This window comes from Diadema antillarum, unplaced genomic scaffold, assembly GCF_040938485.1.
Source record: "Diadema antillarum isolate AM-2024a unplaced genomic scaffold, OU_Dant_1.0 seq00000292_RagTag, whole genome shotgun sequence".
NCBI lineage: Eukaryota > Metazoa > Echinodermata > Echinoidea > Diadematoida > Diadematidae > Diadema > Diadema antillarum.
In genome coordinates, this window is record NW_027271318.1 from 45,648 (window position 1) to 67,179 (window position 21,532).

At 37.2% G+C, this 21,532-nt stretch overlaps 1 protein-coding gene across 1 annotated transcript in view; it reads left to right on the forward strand.

Moving 5' to 3' along the window:
• The window catches only part of LOC139730126 (SH2B adapter protein 2-like), a 110,660-nt gene that overhangs the window by 32,932 nt on the left and 56,196 nt on the right, over window positions 1–21,532 (forward strand). Inside the window, exon 3 of the mRNA XM_071641028.1 lies at window positions 15,037–15,138. Coding sequence (XP_071497129.1) covers window positions 15,037–15,138 — 102 coding nt within the window. The remainder of the gene's footprint in view (window positions 1–15,036; window positions 15,139–21,532) is intronic.

The window sequence follows — 21,532 nt, forward strand, 5'->3', positions numbered from 1 at the left end:
TAAATACTCACTCTGAATACCTTTGGCCTTCTTGACACTATCAAGTTGAATTTTCAAATGAAATTGATACTAGTATTATATCTTCTTGGCTCTATCATTCAAATGTTCAAATTGAATTGCCTACTCAGCTGTATAATTCAAATATTCAACATAGATCATCCAGTCTGGTTGTAAAATGTTAACATAAAAAAAAATTATACTCTTTCTTTTGATCAATGCTATTGCAAGTGATGATACAAGCATGTGAAATTCGGATCATTTAAATATTCAAATGACACACATAAGGCCTTCTTGGGCCAATATTTTCAACTCGAACTGGATGTAATTGATACCCCCACCTAAAACTTAGAGAGTTAGCTCAATTCATGATATTCTTGTATGCCTTTTGTTGAAAAAAAAGTACAATGTACCAAAAGTTGTTACCATAGCAAGATTACTCAACAGTGAGATCAGTGTGCGACTCATTTTAAGATTACACTGGTTACATGAGCGAAACCTCAAGTCAAATGCTAGAAAACTGAGGGAGCTCACCCAATTCACAGTATTTTTTGTTTGATTTTCATTTTAAAAGATGGTTGCCATTACATTAGCACTCTGTTCAATATTTCAGGCCAGATGCTCAGAAACTGAGGGAGACTGCATAATCAACTGTTGTGTAAGTCACTGCCATGATAACACTTTCTTTGACCGATACAAAAGATGACATTTGCACATTAGCGCACTACAGTGGTCACGTGCCAAATTTCAAGTCAAATGCCTAAAACATGAGGGAGTTATGAGTCAATCACAATATCTTCGATTGCTTTGTATTAAAAAAAAAGATAAGTTAGCATGGCAACGCATTGTTTAACATTGACGAGAAAAGTGTTTTGCACATCTAGAATTTATCTTGTCACAATATATAGGTGTCATATCTCAAGGTTATTGCTAAAAATTGAGAGAGTAAGCTCAATCCACTTGTAGTTTATACGATTCTCATTACAAAATACCATTAACTTGACAACATACTATTTGACAATGACGAAAAATAAAATTTGCACAGGTACATAATACAGTGGTCACATGTGCCAAATTTAAAGTCAAATGCTCAAAATCTGAGGAAGTTAGCTGAATCCACATCGTACTTGTGGATGATTGTATGAAGATGCTGTTGCCATGGAAACGGATTTATGACCCCCACAAAAAGTGTCTTGCACGATAACATATTATCACAGTGACCATATGTATCAAATTCAAATTTAAATGCTAAAAAAAAAAAGAAACTAAGAGAGCAGCGTGATCCACACAATTTTGTATGATTTGTTTAAAAACTGCAATTGCCATGGCAACAGATTTCTGGACAATCGAATTTCAACAGAATTGATTTAAAACTGAGTAGCTTGATCCACATTCTGTATTTGTAATCTTTATGAAAATTTGATGTTACCATGGTAATGCATTACTCCATACTGACACATGTAAACTAGGACATGTAAAAATTACAAGGTCGTTGTTCAATGTCCTCTGGACTAAAGGTAATCACCTCCTCATCAAAAGCTGTCATCGACTAATGGAGAGTACTGCTTCATCAACTGTATACAACTTGTATCATCAGTCTCTATCTCGGTTCCTCCATAGAACTGGACTTGGAGTATCTTCACAGTTTCATTGTCACAATGATGATTCTTCAAGTGTCTTCTAAAACCATTGAACGAATCAAATTATGTCCGTACACAGGCCCCCTGGGCGCAATTTATTGTTTGTCCATCACTCAGTCCATGTTCGTATGGCAAACAGTGAAAAAAAAAAACAGTTTCAGTGGGAACTCCTAAAGAATGCATCACTTCATTATCTATTTGAAAGTTTAGATCTCGGTTCACGAACTCGGGGTAATTCCAAATGTCCAAAGGTTGATGAGAGGTTTTGCATACCGTAGACAAAACACATATTTAATGTGCTTTGAACAATGTGTCGAAGGCACTCTGAATGATATCACCAGGGCAGGGTAGTACCAAGTGGTCAACAATGAAGTAATATTGGTACACATGTATGTTATCCTTCTGACGTCCTCTGTCAAGCAAGCTGCATCTTCTGATCTTCAAGCAAGCAAGCTGCATCAAGAGCTGCATCTTCTTCTGCTTTCCCTCTTCAAGTGGTGATCAAAACTAGCATCAGGTTGAAAATGTAAGGAAACAATGAAAAACAAACAGACATTGTATGAATATATTACAAATAAAAACCAGACAAATTTGACTGTGACCTTTATTTCGATTCCATAATGCAATTTGATAGACTCAGTCATACATAGGCTTAACACATTTTATTCACATTTATGATTATTTTAACAGATTTCAAGCTATCACACACACGGAGGGATGGACTACTCAAAACCATAACAATTCAGGCACCACTTCTTGGCAGAGGATAATAAATGGATCTTATTCCATTTTACTTAAAGATCACTATAATTTCACAATTAAAACTCACTTATACCTATTTTTTCTTAAAGAAGCTTTGAAATTTATCACTTTTCTCTTATTCGTGACTGATCAAAAAGCAACTTCAAAATTTCAGCCTACATATGGGGAAGACAATCTTTAAAGTTCAAGGATCGACTTTGAAGCATTCACGAGTAAAGTTCTCGTCGACATCAGGACATAACCCTGACAAAGGCAAGTGCGCAAAAATATTCACAACATCAAAAAAAAAAAGTTAACCTGTGAAACATTGAAAAGCAAGTGATCTCAATAAATTACATAGTCCAACAACACAAAAAAAACCCAGAAAATTTCCCTTGACCTCTAATTTCTTTTCTAATACAAAAACAGATCATAGAAAGTAGAAAATGCAAAATCAATTAAACTCGTAAAAATCAATTTCATTTTCAGAATATCAAAGTACTGTGAGTTCTAATTGCCTGTCCAAAATGACTCATAAAGGCTTGTTCAGATATGATGAGTCAAACTCCGGCAACATTTTAGTGCACAAATCAATGCGATATGAGATGGTAAAAAACAAACAAATAAACAGATCAAAATGCAACAAAACAAAACAAAAACACTGAGGCAAGAGGAATATATTTTGCCACACAGTGGCAAGAAGTTATGGTGCAATCAAGCTCAAAAGTAAGTGAAGATACAATGTCATGAGTTTATCTTTATCTTACACTTTTTTTTTGAGTCATGTGCATTCGGGGCACCATATCTGAACACTAAAAATGTCAGGGGGTTTGTCGCATCATATTTGAACAAACCTTATAATCATGTAGACTTACCTTTTGAAATCGGATAAGGTAGTCTATAGCCAAAGCCACAGCAATCTTGCACAATCCTTGCGCCCTGGTTCACAGGTGGAAGCAGATAGAGTACAAGAAGGATTTGCAGGTTACTTACATTCTATGCTGTGTTGTAAGAAATGCATGTTATATACAATATATTCTATGACTCATTAACAAAGTATCCAGGTATCAACAGAAATTATCAGTGAATTGCACTGCATAATCAGGGAGCATTAAGTAAAACATATGATCCTTCATGTAGGATGAACCCATGGGTTGTTGTGTGACTTCTTAAAAAAAAAACAAGAAAAAAATTCTTCTTTATTTCATCAGCATCTCCAAAATAACAAAATTACATTACATATTGATTTGTGACTGTGAACTTTTATATTACAATTGAGTTTGGTGAAATCCATTCATCTGCCTTTGAAAAATCAAAGTCACAAGATATTTCCTGCATTTTTTTTTTTTCATAATGAAGGGCTCCTGACCCTTGATTATTGACCTCATGACCCTTATCGACTCCAGGGAAACGTTTGATAAAATGTATTGTCAGATGCAAAGATTTCAGCTACTTATAACAGTTGTCACCAATGACAAGTTTTGTGGAACGCCCCCTGGATTTACATAGCCTTACCAAGTTTCATTCACAGATGATTGTTTTCAACTTGCGGCATGATACACAAGAAACGATATTGGATGGATAGACATCTAGAACATAAAAAAGGGGCTTTCAAAACCTATAGTATTGTGCATACCCTGACTGCTACCAGGTCTGGTGGTACACTATTTGATGATTGCTCCAAGTCTCATGAATCCACATCAGTTTTCCGCATGTGTTCTCCCAGCAATCTCAACAGCTTGACTGTGGTTTCTGAAGGCTTTCCTCTTGCTAGCTTGACAAGACCTTCCACCAAAAACTGGCCACTGCTCAAAAAAGCTTGGCATCGTTGCCTGGGAGAAGGAGTGAGAAGTACTGTTCAACCTGCAAGTGTAAGGACCATGAACATACATAATTATCAAGTGGCTACAAGTCCACAAACTGTCAAACTGGTGCGCAAGGTGTGATGCACTGGCTTAGGATTCAAAGTACTGAACATCCACATAACTGCACTAGTGTATTTACTGTATACAAGTGCATGAAACAGATTTATCTTGTGTGCATGAAAGATTTGATCAGAACTGCAGAAAACAAAGGGTTTTGTTCAGGTGGCTTCAGATTAATTCAGTCGGTGATTCTATTATATATACCTACTTGAGATATGCTCATGATTTCAAGTTCGTTTTAATTAGCCACCAGGAAGGGGGGGGGGGGGCAATAATATCCTGCTTCCAGGTATTCATCATCTTTATGCAGTGTACATATATGCAAATGTTATTTGAGGAGAAATGGAAAAATCAAATGCCATTTTGCAATTGATCTACTCTCATTTTCAAGGTTTTTTAGATAGATAATAAAAGGTCTTTTTGCAATTCTGTCATTTTCAAGATTCTCAAGTGCACTATTGCCAATATCATTAAGTGTGGCAATAACATAAGTATGGGGAAGAGGCATATTCCAGAAGGGATTTTTTTTTTCAAGAGATTATTTCAACAAATACTACCATCAAAGTAGACGTATATTCCCTCACCTGAATCATGAAAAAAGCGATGATACATGTATTCCATTTTGACTCATTTGTGAAATTTAGGATCAGTTCTCAGACAGAGAACAACTGCCAGTTATTAATATGGGCTGTGATTCTGTTTCTCGCTACCCTTGAACTCGCACCTTACAATTAGATCTAGAGTCTAGAGTCTTAACATGGACTCGGTGGAAATACCGGTTTTACATGCATGTGACGTCATCAACTTTATAAGAGCATATTCTTATATACATGTAATATAAATGTGTAAGCGGTTAGCAAACTCATAAATAGTACTCATATTAGAAACTAGTTAGTAGATTCTAACGTAAGATCCACGCGCAAACACTAGCGTCCTATATAGGCCCCTACGTTCCTACGTGTACACTGTAGCTACTGAAAACATCACGTAACCTGTTGTGATAAACAAAAATCGGGTCGGGAGAACCCCCCACCCAGCCCCTTTAATCGGGTATTTACGCTCTTTTTAGAGCGATATTTGCTACTAGTACCTAGTACTAATCTAAACCTAACAGTTTGGACCTAGAACAGTTACAGTAGGCCCTACAAAAAATATAGTAGGCCTAGGGGCCTACCAGTATACCTACGAACATGTACAAACCTACGAACATGTACACATAAACACTGTTCGAACTTCGTCTTCGTGCACGTCAGTAGCGGGTAATGATTTGCGCGCTAACAAAGATCCGCACCAGAGCCTCAGAGGTAAGAAAACTACATCAATTACAATACAAAATGCCACGGAACCTTTTATATTTAAAATTTGATGATATTTTTAAAATGCAATTATTGGACAAAGGAACCCTCAGCGAAATTCGGACTCGATGCACTGCTGCAGCGCGTTGGTGTTATGGCCTATTATGTATGGCAAACACTATAGTCTACATGTACTTAGTATGCTGCGCTACATAGTATACTATAGTATTACGTGCGTGCAAAGACAAAGTTGTCTATAATATGCGATGAAATCCGTGAAAATCATGCACATCGTTTATGATAGAAAATAACTGGTACAGGAAATAATTACCTTAAAAGATACTTATCCCCGCTGACAGACTTAGCAAAGTCACCATCATAGATTCAATGTCATTTTTAGCCCCAGACGACATCGAAAACCTGACTATCGCGATGACAGACGTTGACGACTCCGCGCCACAGCAACAAATTTCAGGCATTTGCATGTGTAACCAATGAGATCATCGGACTGCGAACACGTGACTTTCTCTGGTGGACAACTAACACCGATACGGTGTTATTAGTGAAAACCCCCTTTTCATGACAAAACTATAACACCACTTGGGTGTCATTTTAACACCGAGAATCTAACACCCAATGAATGAGAGAATGTTGGTGTTAAATTAACACCGAAGGGTGTCAAATTGTGTCAATTTAACACCAAATTTAACACCCACAGTTTGACAACCGGTTGGTGTTACACTTTTAACACCGCATTTTTTGCAGTGTTGGCTCACATGCGTTTACACAAAATCTTGGTACCGCAATTTCTTTGTGTGTGTCTGGTAATTTTACTTTCTTGTGGGGGAAATTTATATTCAAAGGATCATTGAATAATGTAATGTAATCATTAGAATTTGCTAGCATCATGCAGTTCACATGGGGGAATGATTAAGTTCAAAGACAGTGTTGATTAGGTGTCAAGATTTGAAATGCAAAAATTTTGAGGCGCTGTTCTTTTCCTCCAGTTGATTCCTGCATCACTATCTGAAAATGGGTATAACTCTTGTATGTGAATTGGTCTGCAGAATTGAGCAAAAAAGTTAATGAGTCAATGTTTGTAATAACATTATAATCATATAAGTATGATCTGAGAAATATGTTCTGGAGAAAGAAACAGGATTTAAATTTGTTTTCAGACTTACAAGAATAACTAAATGAGCATGGAGCATGTTTCTAGACATATTTACAAACAAGTCCTTCTGTATATTAAAAAACAAACCCCCCTTTCAGATGCTCCCATGGGCTATGGAGCCAGTTTTTGTAAATGCTGTGGCAGAGAAATGACCTTTCTATGGGATTATTTCACCACACATATCATCATATCTTGGTGCATATCTCTCTTCTGTAGCAACCAGCATCGCTGCTGGTTCAGTATAACTTCAACATGGATTACGTGAGTTTATTGGGACATGGGGTCGTGCCTGTGCTCCCTGCGGTTGTAGTGAAACTACATAGGACTGAAAATTGTTTCTGTTGCAGAGGAAACAAACACAAACATAGGAACAATGCCTGTGATATGTGGCAAATTTATGATTTATTACCCTGTACAGCTGTGGCTAAGGCTGTAGCCTACACTATCACCACACATATCATCATATCTTGGTGCATATCTCTCTTCTGTAGCAACCAGCATCGCTGCTGGTTCAGTATAACTTTGACATGGATTACGTGAGTTTATTGGGACATGGGGTCGTGCCTGTGCTCCCTGTGGTTGTAGTGAAACTACATAGGACTGAAAATTGTTTCTGTTGCAGAGGAAACAAACACAAACATAGGAACAATGCCTGTGATATGTGGCAAATTTATGATTTATTACCCTGTACAGCTGTGGCTAAGGCTGTAGCCTACACTAGTTGTAACAGGCCTGTAAATGATGGATAGATTTTGGGGTTATTTCATAATTGATTACCAATTAAAGATATGCAATGTTTAACCTGTTGGGGATGGGCTGATTTTGCTGTAAGTTAGTGTAACATGCATTTCCCATAGACACCTGCCCGAGTATACTCGGGACTCATCTTCAACGGGTTAAATAATGCCTATGGCAAAAACTTACAAACTGTCAAAATGACAGCCAATTATGCCCTGAAGCTTGTTAGGACAGTGGCCGACTGTAGTTAGCTCTTTCAAACTAGGGTGGGAGCAAGGGCATTGACATTGTGATATACAGTGTTCCTACCAATGCTGATTGCCAAAAGCACTTCAAAAATTACATGAACATACACATGAAATGCTGTTTCAATGTACTGATACTGTACTAATACTGTTGGCCCTGTACACTCAAACAATCGTGATTCAAATATTTTCAGTCCATTTATGCAAATTATGCCTGTCATTTCCTTGTCCAGTCAAATACAGATACATTGATTTACAATATACACGTACATGCCTAACTGTGAATCGTGTGTTTTGGGTTCATTTTCATCGTACTAAATCAGACATAGATTTTTGTTTTTGTTGTTGTTGTTACTTATTATACTGCAGTCCTCATGCTGTACATGAGAAACAACTCATCTCCATAGATAAGGGCACTACATTTCAATGTATGATACTGGAATATCTAGCAGGAAACACTGTTAAGCATTTGTCTAGTATTGTTTGCCCTAAGCACTCAAACAATCATGGTTCAAATATTTTCAGTCTATGTACAAAGTAGAATGAAAATTATATGTATGCCTTTCATTTCCTTGTCCAGTCAAATACAGATACATCCGTAACTGTGAATATAAATGCATCACAACCCATGTCCTTAAGTATTAGTGTTTCCATAATATATAAATCATTGTACTCACTTTAGAAAAAAAAAATCAAACCATTATTGATCTGCTCTCTGCAAAAGTTACAACCATTTGCTGATGGGCATGAAAACATACTTTATTTCTGTTACATGTTTGCTAAAACATGTGTAAGTCATCAAGAACAACTTCACTAGTGGTACAAAGTACTTTCTAAATCCAGAGTGAAGGTTTACAGAGCCTAATTATCTGAATGTTGTCCCAAAAACATGTAGAAAGGATATTGTATTTTTCTACGCAAAAATTACCCATTACATTCACTTGAATATCAAACAAACATTTCACAGGAAAAAGAACAACATTTAGTTGAATAAAGCAAAAGGAAACAGTCAAGGTGAAATAATAAGGAGAATAACAGAATGAAATGTTTAATCAGTTCCAGCCCTGAACCATTTATCATTCAGAACAACAATATTGTGGTTATATTTTAAAAGGGAAAACTTCGTTCTCATATGCCTGCAGAAACTATTGATTTTTTATTTTATTTTATTGATTTTTTTATTTTTTTTTGCTCTGAAATGTTTGCATGCGTAAGAAATATGTGAAATAATGTTGAAATAATGTATCAGTTGAGTAACAATGAAAGTGGAAATATTTGCCAAAAAGAGTTGCCGGAAGTACAAGTGTAGGTCAGTCTCAGAGCATACCCAATCACGGTTGCTATTTTTCTTTGACAATCTATTGTCAATAATCTATAAATCAGGCCACTGCAGTACTTATCCAACCATCTTTCATGCTAGAGTGAATCACATGCAACTTGTTGAAAAATATGCCAGCTAGGGCATGATTGATCAACACATAATGTTCTACCTACCCACTACATACGTTTTGGAAAGGACACTTCCGCAATGAAAGCTGTGCGCATACAATCAATAGTATTTGACACTTTCGATCTCGAAATACTCCTTAACAACTCATTACCCTGGCGAATCGCAGTAGACAGACACATTTCTTGATAGCACTTTTCAATGTTAACAAAATTCAAACGGTAGAAAATGAATTTAGAGCAAATTACTGTGGAGACTTGCACTTTAAATAATCAAATTTAATCAATTTTCAAGGTTCATACTTGAATAGAAATGCAATAAAAAAGAAATCATTTGATCTTGAGACTCATAACTTTGGTATGAAAATAAGAAAAAAAAACTTAATCTGGGTGCAACTGCCCTTTATAATAGGGAGGGGGGATGGGAATGAGGGCTTGCTCATGTTGTACGCAGCTGTTGACATGGATACAATACAAACTTTGCTTGAAAGTGACCTCAGAGTACTTCAGATGTTAAGTTCATTCTCCTGTTATAGAGCTGAGCAGTGTAAATTTTTCAGCTGTTAACTTGTAGAAAAAGAAAATGAACACTTCTCTCGTGAACTTTTTTTTTTCGATTACTTTGTCACCGTAGCAACAACCATGCTCCTGTGATGCCCATGATATGATTATGGCTCTAAATGGATTGGAACATGACTGCAAGCGACAGAACGCCACGCAATACATGCAACTAGATATTTCAAACACATCCCTAGGTCATTTAATTACGAAAAAAAACTTATATTCTTATTAATGTTTTAATTTCTTGCTGCTCCAGTGTTATGTTGCCATAGTAACAGGACTAGTGCCCTAGCTTTTGCACCCCTAATTCATAGGGAAATGAACACTATTTACTTGCTGAACACTAAAGGCACCTCTGAAGTTGTATTATGTGAAATACAGTAACTATTAATTGCTTTTCTCAAGTATACAGTGTCCAAGATTAGAATTGCATACATGATAAGAGTTCAGGTGATGTATCTGCTTTTCTTTAGGCAGCCATTTGAGGAGGCTGATTTAAATTCATTATTTGAGCAGGTTCCCAGAGAGGAATTTTGGGTAAATTCTATGTGGGATATTGTTAGGACCCATGCTTTCAAGAACATAGAAAGAAAGAAGAAGTTTGAAATTCATTCCTTCGTTTATAGTTAGTGGTAACTCTAGCTATCGTTTTAAGATTCACTTTTTGGCGATCATCTGCTGACCTACTGTATACTGTACGAGCTGAAATTTTCGCGGTGGTTTTATTTTTGCCAATTTCGCGAATCGCCTTTGAACCGCGAAATTAACAACATGCAAAAATAACAATGCACAAATAACTTATTTCAGTTAGACCCCCGCAACCGCGAAATTAACAACCCGCGAAAATGTCCTCCAAGTAGCAATTCGCGAAAATAATTGTATGCGAAAATTTCAGCTCGTACAATAGATGAATCCGATTTCATAGCACTGTAACTTGTGGCGGCCGTAACTAGGGGCTTCCAAAGAAGAACAAAGCACTTTCAATGGGTTATGCAATGAGCCAAGTGCATTGCTACAGTGTATGTCAGTGCATAAATTATTTTTTGTTCAGCATGCTTGAAGCCCCCAGTTAGAAATTACCCCCCCCCCCCAAAAAAAAAAAAATATATATATATATATTGAAAACCAAGTAGGATTGGTTACTTGTGAATGCAAATTCTGATCTAATTGTTTGCTGATGTGTTCATCCACCTGTTCCTACACAGAAATTTACTTTCTTGGAATTTGGTTTCATGTCTTAGTTATTGGGTGTGTGTCAGTGAAGTCTCATTAAAGCTGTCTGACAGTCAGAAACAATGATTATCATGAAGATAATGTGCATGGGATTTGAATAACATCAATAGCCTGGTCCCGATGTCCAGATCGTTAGAAGTCGTAATGCCATCTATACAATGTAGGCGTTCAAAGACAGTGAAATGTGCCTTTTTTTTGTGTAATGGCAGCATTTTTTATCTGAAATATTGATGAATATATTATGAAGACTGTGTTATTCCATCCAGCTGTTTGACATAGTTAGAATGTGAGTTGTCAAGCTTTGGTAGCCACGTTAACACACACCCAGAATTAATAGTTTTTGAAACACAAATGTTGCAACCCAGTATGGAAACAGTCGATGTGTGCACACTTGATATCAATTTTTTTAAAATATTAATGTATAATATGCCCTGCATAGTATGTGTGACCAGCACGCAGAGACTTTATTTTGTTTTTAATCCCATAATATAAGGCCGTGTTTATGCTTCCATTTTTCGGGCCAGAATCAGTGTTTTGAAACGTGATTAGTGCAAAACGCCGTTGCGTTCATGCTCACTTCGATAGAAACACTGATTCAAAATGCCGATCCAAAACGCACAAAAAGGTGCGTTTACGATCGGCATTTCTGACTAATCACGTTTGACGGGGAAGCATAAACTCAATGAGTGTTTCTAAACGCCTTTCCGGTTCACATGAAAAAGCGCGCGCCGCCCGGCCAGCCAGCTACCCTGGCCTGTGCAGTTTTCCCATGTAGTACGATGTACTGTGCATACGCATGTCTTTCTCAGCTGCTCTCCCAGGCCAGGCCACCGATCGCAGCGCGCGCCCCAATTTGACCTGCCTCTGCTGAGGTCAGGGAAGCAATCGCAAACGCTCTTTCCAAGGCTCGAAGAAAGTGAGCATAAACAGTGCTCCCATGAACGGCGTTTTGAATCAGCGTTTTGAATCAGCGTTTTGAATCAGCATTTTAAAACGCTGATTCTGCCTTCGCAAATTGAGCATAAACACACCCTAACTTGCCTATAGTACATATATACATTGTAGGTCCGCACACTCGGACGTCCAGGGTCACATTTCAGTCACTGTTGTTGTTGTTTTTTTTAGCATTGCAATAATTTGTTCTGCACCGTGTGTTTAAACGGTGGCAAATAAGATTGATTTTTTGCATCGTGATGGAAAAAAACACGATAACCCATATGTGATAATGCAGCTTATAGTTCCTGAACTACTCAGAAAGTCTTTTTTTCCCCCAAACTAGCCTGAACAACCCGGTCTGTAAATATTATTCAGTTACAATGAATATGCCAGGGCACAAACAAAAAAACACTCAGCTTACAATGTCAGGTACCCAGTAATCCTGCCCAGGTCTCTTTGAAATTCTTTGTTTAAATACTTTTTCCAGACGTCGTAATATGTGTTGCAGTTACTGGCAGGATCATTTTCTTTGTTATTCCTCTTCACATGATGGATTGCAATCAATGTCATATTTATTCAGCAGGTGTTTACTCCAGCACAAATTGTGATCTGCGTGCAAGAGAGATTTCATAAGTCTGATGCGGAAAACAGGTATCTCGAGGGATGATAATTCTGAGAAAGGCGGGACTGATATCTTCGCAATTTGGAAATCAGATCCGATGCCTGCTCCCAGGGCATACCAGGACAGATGCCGCCCCTGGTTTCTTTCAGCAAAGGAAGCTATACAAATTTCAACTATGTGTTGTTGTTGTTGTTGTTGTTTTGTATTTTTTCTTTGTGTGTTTGTATAGTTATGTGTGTATTCGTGTGGGTGGGATTTCTGTGGCTTTTTGTTATCTTATTTTCATAATACACCATCATTTGTTCTGATCGACTGCCAGCTGTTCTATACATCAAATGTGTTATTGACGAATAAAAGTGCATCTTAATGACCAAAATGTTATATGCCCTATCTTTCATGGTGGTTTTTAGTTTTGCAAACTCTGTGATATTATTGACAGTAAATTAATGTCCCTCATAAACCAAATTCACAGTGTATAGAATGGTAGGATGTTACCAACATTCTAGTGTGCTAATCAATGTGCACAAGTTATATGTGCTGATTATCACTTCGATGATGCTTCAGCTGTTAACTGCATGTGTCTATGGGTGCGTTTATCAACTCTCTTTTTTGTTTGTTTGTTGCAGAAAAAGGTTTTCCAAACGGCTGTCAGGGATTTTTTCAGAGATGATAAATGCAAACTTGTTTTGATCATGGGGTTCGGAAAGCCTTTTTGAAAACCACAAACTTGTGCTTTCCGAAACAGGTTTCAGCCAGAAACGTGTTTCTAGAAGTGAGGTAAATGCAAAGCTGTTTTGAAATGACTCTGTACAGCGTGCGCGCGCCGTATATAACCCCTTCTCCTCGGGTCAAACGGCGCAATGCAGCTGCACAGTGACAAGGCCAGTTTTCGTGCTGGCGATGAGTTGATAAACGCAACTCATTTTGGAAGGCGTTTGCAAAGGGCTTTGGAAACGACTTTTGATAGTGGGTATGGAAAGCCGTTTCAAACTGGGGAAAGAGGATAAATGCAGCCTATGAAACCTCAGAGCCAGTTCAGGGGGGCATTTCATGAAGGAACTTGTCGGATAAAATATCTGACAAGTCAATTATATCCGACAAGTTTTGAGAAATTCTTTAGTCTGATTGGCTGATTTCTCTGAACTTGTCGGATATAATTGATTTGTCGGACATTTTATCCGACAAGTTCCTTCATGAAATGCCCCCCCCCCCCCAGATCTCAGATGATGCTGCTTACTTGGTCACATGATTAGATCTCTTAAACATTCTGTGTTTCTGGACGCTGACATTTCCATTTATCAGAGCATGTGGTATATTCTCACGTAGCCCAAATGTCAGTCTCTTGCCTGAGCTTGACCTCCTGACTCGGTCTTGAGTGTAGAGATGACTGTTAATGTCATCATTTTTAGCTAGTGTGATTACAATTTCATTGGTGTGATGACAGTTTCATTGATGTGATTACAATTTCATTGATGTGATTACAGTTTCATTGATATGATTGCAATTTCATTGATATGATTACAATGTCATTTGTATGATTACAATTTCATTGGTATGATTACAGTTTCTTTGATATGATCACAATCTTATGCATGTGATCAGTTTCATTGATATGATCACAATTTCATGAATGTGATCACAATTTCATTGATATGATCACAATTTTATTGTTATGATCACAATTTCATTGATATGATTACAATTTCATTGATATGATTACAGTTTCTTTGATATGATTACGATTTCATTGATATCACAATTTCGTTGATATGATGACAATTTCATTGATATGATTACAATTTCATTGATATGATTACAGTTTCTTTGATATGATTACAATTTTATTGATATCACAATTTCATTGATATGATCACAATTTCATTGATATGATTACAATTTCATTGATGTGATTACAATTTCATTGATATGATTGCAGTTTCTTTGATATGATTACGATTTCATTGATATCACAATTTCATTGATATGATGACAATTTCATTGATATGACAATTTCATTGGTATGATTACAATTTCATTGGTATGATTACAGTTTCCTTGATATGATCACAATTTCATGCATGTGATCACAATTTCATTGATATGATCACAAATTCATTGATATGATTACGATTTCATTGATATTCCATGACTACAATTTCATTCATTGGATCACAATTTCATTGATATCATTACAATTCTATTGATATGATAACAGTTTCATTGATATGACCACAATTTCATTGATATGATTACCATTGAACTGAATTCAACACAATTTCATTTTTCCCGTGTTGCAGTAGCCAAAGTGGCGTGGGTCAAAAGTAGTGAATGCTTCTTGAAATAATTGACCAAAATTAATGGAGACACAATAGCTAGCAGATGTAACTAAACTGGATAGAATCAATAGTCTTTACACTACTAAAATAAAAGTTCTCTTTTACAGTCCTTTTTTTTTTTGTCTCTCTCTCTCCTTTTGCAAACAGGCCTCGAAACCCAAGACGGGCATCTTCTGCTTCTTGATCGAAGACGTGCGGGAGACTACTGCCCTCGAGCTGCCAGAGCGAGAGCACACCATCGTCCTGAAGGTAAAACTGGCAATGATTTGCGAGAACAAGACGTAAATGCACTCCCTCGATAATAAAGGGCCTGTTTACAGGTTGTGTGACATTGTGATATATTCGTAATATGCGCCACACTTTGTAGAACTGTGATATACAGTCAGACTCATGCACACTCACAAACACACGAACACAAACTAGAAGAGAGAGAGAGAAAAAAAGAGGTTTGCTGTCATTCCCAAGGAGAGTTTACATCTTGAAAATATGATCTTGTGGTTGAGGGAAAGGAATAATGTATCAGCAACAGATTTATGAGAAAACTATTCAAATTTGATAATGTTTACTGCTATAGAAGTTATAGCAGCCATGACGTTTGATACACTGTCTGCAAATACTGATAGCAGTGTTGTTTCTGTAGCAACATCATAATGTTTTGCATCCCCCCCCCCCCCCCCGCCAGAAAAAAAAAAAAAAGGATACCAAACCAAGTCTGATCCTATCAATGCAATATTGGCCAATATCCTATGCTTATGTAGAATATCATGTCTCTGCATGAAAAAGAGGTGAAAGGTATACCAAAGCTAAAGTTACAAACATGTGACCACGAAGTGAAATCCTTCTTGATCGGGAAGTTTCGTAGTATGCATGCGACAAATGAGTCTTTCCTGATTACTGATTGGAATCCCCCCCCCCCCCCCTTGATTTGATGGACAAATGTTTGACCATTACTCCCCATTTTTTTTTTCACTTTTCTTCTGCTTTTAAATACCTACCTCTTTCAGGAATTCAGTGTTGATCTGTGATGAGGAATATATACATTGTGTATGATACCTCTGGAGGATTACTGCAGCTATGTAATCATATGATTAATGAAATAGTAGAAGAAAAATCATGTACTGTGAGTACATTGCTAATTTTGAGAACAGCAAAGTTAGGTTGTACCTTTGGCTGAGCTTTCTGAATTGGCAGTGATGTTACAAGGGATCATCAGAATCTTGTTTTTCATCAGAAGTACATGTTTTTTCGTGATGTGTTCATGATTAAAGTATAAATTCAAAACACAGTAATTCCATCTTGTACACCACACTTCTCACTCAATACCCATGATGCCTGGAGTCGGCTGACGTTGCTTCTTTTATGCTTTTGACTTCAAGTCCATATTTTTTTCCCCAGTCTTATCAAGTTTGGTGGCAAACAGACTTCGTTTATCTCTACTCGTATTCCCCTAATGATGAGAGTGAGAGATGGGGGAATTGAAGTATTGGAATGAGAGTCATTATAGGTAATTTGATTGGGGAAAATAGACTGCAGCTCTCTGTCGCATCTTCAGAAAATGTACCAGAAGATAGATAAGTTTTCTCCTTCCATCACAGATTTTCTTGTCAGAAAAAAGGGGGGGGGGGGAAGGGGGGGAACATACTTTGGCGAGCTTGTTTTGATATGCCACTGAAGTCGTATGAATTTAATGAATTTGCAGCATCTGAAATGGATATAATGCCATATCTGGTGGGAAATATATAGATATGTTTTTTTTTTTTTTCTTTTCGGGGGACACTGTGCATGACTTTCTTCAATCAAGTTTGTGTTGCCATGGCAACCCCTCTCCTGTGGTTCCCCACCACCCCCCCCCCCCCCCCCCCCCCCCCCCCCCCGTCCTCAAATCAAGTCTCCCTTTAGTTGGTGTCAAATTTATGGGGTACTGGTAGAATGTATGAGTATGCTGCCTTTGTTGAAATCATTGGTTGCTTGTAATTCAGTACTCCTTGGCACATGATAATGTCAGTCTGGAGCCCCAAAACAGGATTGAACTCTTCTTCAACTCACTAAATCCACAAAAAAAATATCTCTGCGATATGGTGCTGTGTCCTTTTGCCTATATTTCATAAGGTAAAATAAAGTTTTTTCTTTGATTTGAGCACTTTTTCCGGTCATACAGAACATAATTTTTTATTTTGGTTACAGAATTATCAAAACCCGCTGAATCGCAATATTGTAGCTTACTGTAAACATCCATATTTTTTGCACATTTAATTCTTTTTGCGCTTAGCAGCTCAAAAACATATTCACGGGCTCTTGAATTCGCGCCGCGCACAATTGTCAACCCATTCAAAATATGCTGACACAATTGTGAAGATATTTTTGTGGGTTTTAGAATTCGTGCCAACCAAAAGTAGCGTGAAATGTGCGAAAATTAATGCGCTGTGAAAATTTGTGCTTAAACTGGCAACATATTTTTTTATCTATCCTTACTCTGGTATACATGCAGGATACACATTGATATTCAGGGTTGCCAGTTTGATGAGGAAAGAATGATTCCAGCCAGGACTTTTAAAAATGGGTCAAAGTATGATGAGATGGTGCCCTGCTGGTTCTCTGCATAAACAAAACCCCCCCAAAAAACGTAATGATAACCAATTAACTAACTAACTAACTAACTACTTAAATGAATGAATGAATAAATAAATAAATAATTGATAAATGACAAAGAAAAGCTATTATATACAATCCTGAAATATTTACTGGCTTTTAATACATGATGTATATTTTTCCCTCTCTTTCACCAAAGCATGTATGTCAGAGTATTCTTCAATGGCTTTATATTGTAACCTGATTTGTGTACTGGAGAAGATGTGATTTATGCCAGTCATTACACTACATCAATATCTTATGTAGAGATATCAGTTTTCTGAATCTTAGATGAATACTGTAAAACAAGGAATTTTCGCGTGCATTTTAATTTCGCGAATTTCGCGAGCGCCAAAATTTGCGAAATTAAAATGCACGCAAAAGTTTTTGTCTACACTACATGCATTGAACGCCAGTGGCAATTCGCGAAAATTTCATGCCACGAAAAAGGCTGTCGGCTCCAATTCGCGAAAATTTCATGCCGCGAATATATCATGTTTTACAGTAGTCCTGCCTCTATGGCCAGATACTATTTACCCTTTACTGTAAATATCAGAGCTGCCAAGTCTCATTCTTCAAGAGGCTTCTTCAAAATGAAATATCGCTTCATGTTCCGACAAAAGGATACAAAAACATCCCTGACTCACTTACACAAAGACTCCAGACTCTGTGATAAAAAAACCCCACAAAAACAAATAAACAAACAAAGCAAAAAAAGAAAATAAGGCACAGTGTAATGAATATGTTGTCTTTGTAGATAACAATAGGCTTGTATCTACATGCGAGTAACAAGTAAATTGAAAATGCACATAATATGCCTCTTTCATGTATCTTTCATAAAATGGATAAAAGTATTCAAGAAGTTATGGCTGCTAAAATGTCCCCCCCCCCCCCCCCTTCAGAAGTGGGTACAATGCATGTGTTGCTCCCGTTCTGCATAATGGAATGCAATTACATCTTATACCTCCCTCACTTGTCATGTCGTTCACACGCAGTCAGAACTATTCATCAAAGTTTAGGCATGTCGCAAGTTATACAGCACTATGCCATACATGTACATCCCCTGATTAATGATCTTTGCTATATATGCCATTCCAATGCAGTTTCTTGTTTTTTCTTCAAGGTTAAAGAAAATGAAGAGACATGGCAGATGCAATTTCTATTCATTATGTTGTTTAGTAAAGAAAAAATTAAAAGTCAGCCTCGATCATGAAAGATATCAACAGCAGCATATCAATATACCTGTCTGTCACCCACTGTCGGATTCAGTCTTAGAATACAGTTGATGATATTCATGTGAAAAACAAGCCGCCAGTGCAGATCTGCCGACTAGTATGTTCTTGAAAAGATGTTGTAGTTTGTTTTTCCTTCGTTAAAAATGAGAAAATCTATCTAAGCTCTGGATAGGGAGGGAGCGAGAGAGTGAGGGAGGGGTGTCAATGTGTGTGTGTGTGTGTGTGTGTGTATGTGTGTGTTTTATGTGTGTAAATGCATCATAGACAGTCTAATATAAGATTTAGTTCTTCATAATGATGTCAAATACGATGTTTCATTCTTAAAGGGAAATCCAGTCCAAATATAAGTTAGTCTGACAAAAAAGAGTAAAATCTTACGAGTTCAAGGATAAAAAAAGTTATGACATTTTGAAATTTTACTAATTTCTGCAAAACAGTTCTTGTATAGAGGGTATGTGCAAATGAGTGAGTTAAACATGTCATACCCTCACAATTTCCTATTGATCATGCACACACAAAAAAAAATGACGAAAATTCAATGTTTCTGTAGTTGAAGTGTGAACATGATGTTATTCCTGGTTGAATAACTTCAGAATAGTGATCACTTAAATATACCAGGATTTGAGCCTCGGGCATAACTGCGTTTGAATAAAAAACTGAATATTTCAAAATTTTATGTACAACCTGTATGGCAAGTTGTGAGGGAATGACATGCTCACTTTGCCATTTGCATATTGATATTGACTGCTCAAGAACAAAATTTGAAATGTCATAACTTCCTTATTTTTCACCCGATTTCGATCAAAACTTTACCATTGAACTCATAATATTTTATTCTTTCTTATCAGACAAACCTATGTTTGGACTGGATTTCCCCTTTAATAGCAAACCTGTGCCCTCTTCTGTCACAAAGAAACCAAACATTGATTCATTGTTTTGCTCATCTAATATTCATTCTGTTTCATTTCATGTTAGTTAGTAAGAGTGGAAATTTTTGCGTGAGTAGTTTATCGTGCTCGGCTGGGTAAGATGAGTTTCACATGTTTTTAATGCCGTGGAATCAAGACATAACTACTGGAACAAGCAAAGATATGCTAGATATAGATATAGCAAGCAAAGATATGCATGTGCTGTTATTTTCGTGCTAGTCTCTGGTTGTGTGAAATGTGTAAAAAAATTTCAACACCACGCAAATTTGCGCTTTTACAGTATTTCTCACATTTTGCATTATGCTGGGATTTCCTTTGGTATGTGCATACAGCCCTCTCTGCTATGTTTCCCCCTGCCCCTCCCGTCTCTGCCCTGCCACCCTGCTACCCCCCCCCCCCCCCCGACACACACACACACAAAACTAATAAGAAGAACTCTCAATATCCCTACATCATGAAAGAAATTGAATAATACAATGTCCACTCAGCCATCCACTGATTGGACAATGAAGTATCACATTACAGGAGATGGCGAGTGTTCATTCGTCCAGCAGACACTGCTGAAGAGAGAACGGGCGTGGTTGATGAGACGGAATCGAGAGAGAGATGGAGAAGATGGAACAAAAAAGATAGGAAGAGCTAAACAGAGACAGAAACATCCAAACTATTCATATTATCCGGAGTGAGAGATGGGAGAAAGGGACAGAGTGAGGCAAATGAAATTATTTCCACTGCTCTGCATTTGTATGGCTGATGATGCTGTTATTAATAAAAACCGAGACAAACATATCAAAGGCAGCTAGATGGTGACGTCATGAGAGTATCCCACGGCGATGAATGGCCGAAGCTCAATGGAGGGATCTTGAACAACTTTCCGGTCACAGATGCTCAGTTTTGGTACGATGAAAACGCTGCTTCTATATGATATTCTCTACGTCAAGAGTCTGCCTCTTTCATGGAAACTCATTCATGCTGTGGCGTATTCATTACAGTATGCCTGCGTGGCTATATCCATGGACGATTTAACGATACTAGTTAGAATGATATTTTTTGATGCAATCATAATATGCATGTGTTTGTGTACTTGTAATGAATCTTTGATATATTTGTTGTGCTATCCAATACACACCAGGAATTTCCATTGTGGACAAGAAAGTAAATCAGTCAGTCATATTTGAAATAAGAACTATATTTTACATACATTTGTATATACGGAGAGGACACACATATTCATTGTTCTATGACTCAATGTTGTATGATTTATGAGTCACAATTAATTATGAGTTATTGGAACTCTCTTTTTTTTAAGGGAGAACAGATTTAATTTAGATTTTGAGTGTGGGACCCTTGCCCATTCTTAGATTTGAGAAATAAAACAAAAAGTCATATCTTTAGGCTAGCTTTGTACAACACAAATGCAGCATCTTAAATGCAAGCTACATTGGGTCAGGGATCATATAAGGTGCCACACCATGTACTGTATACGCCATATATTTCATGAGTCTAAATTTTCGCGAATCGGGGATTCCCAACGATTTCGCGAGTGGTTAAATTCGCGATCGTGGAGTCCTATACTGAACGGAGAAGTGTACACGCGTGCGTCACATTCACATCGGGATCAGAGTCAATATTTTCGCGTGTCTTTAATTTCGCGAATAGCACCTGACTCGCGAAATTTGCGAAAATAAAAACCGCGCGAAATATTCGGCGTGTACAGTACATGACTGTATACTGACATTCAAACTGCCAAACATCTGTTTCAGATGTCCCAGAAAAAATGAAAAGTAGAAGAAAATATCCTTCTAGAGAGCAAAATATTTCTGCAAAGCTGACTCAGTCATCCAGTAAAGA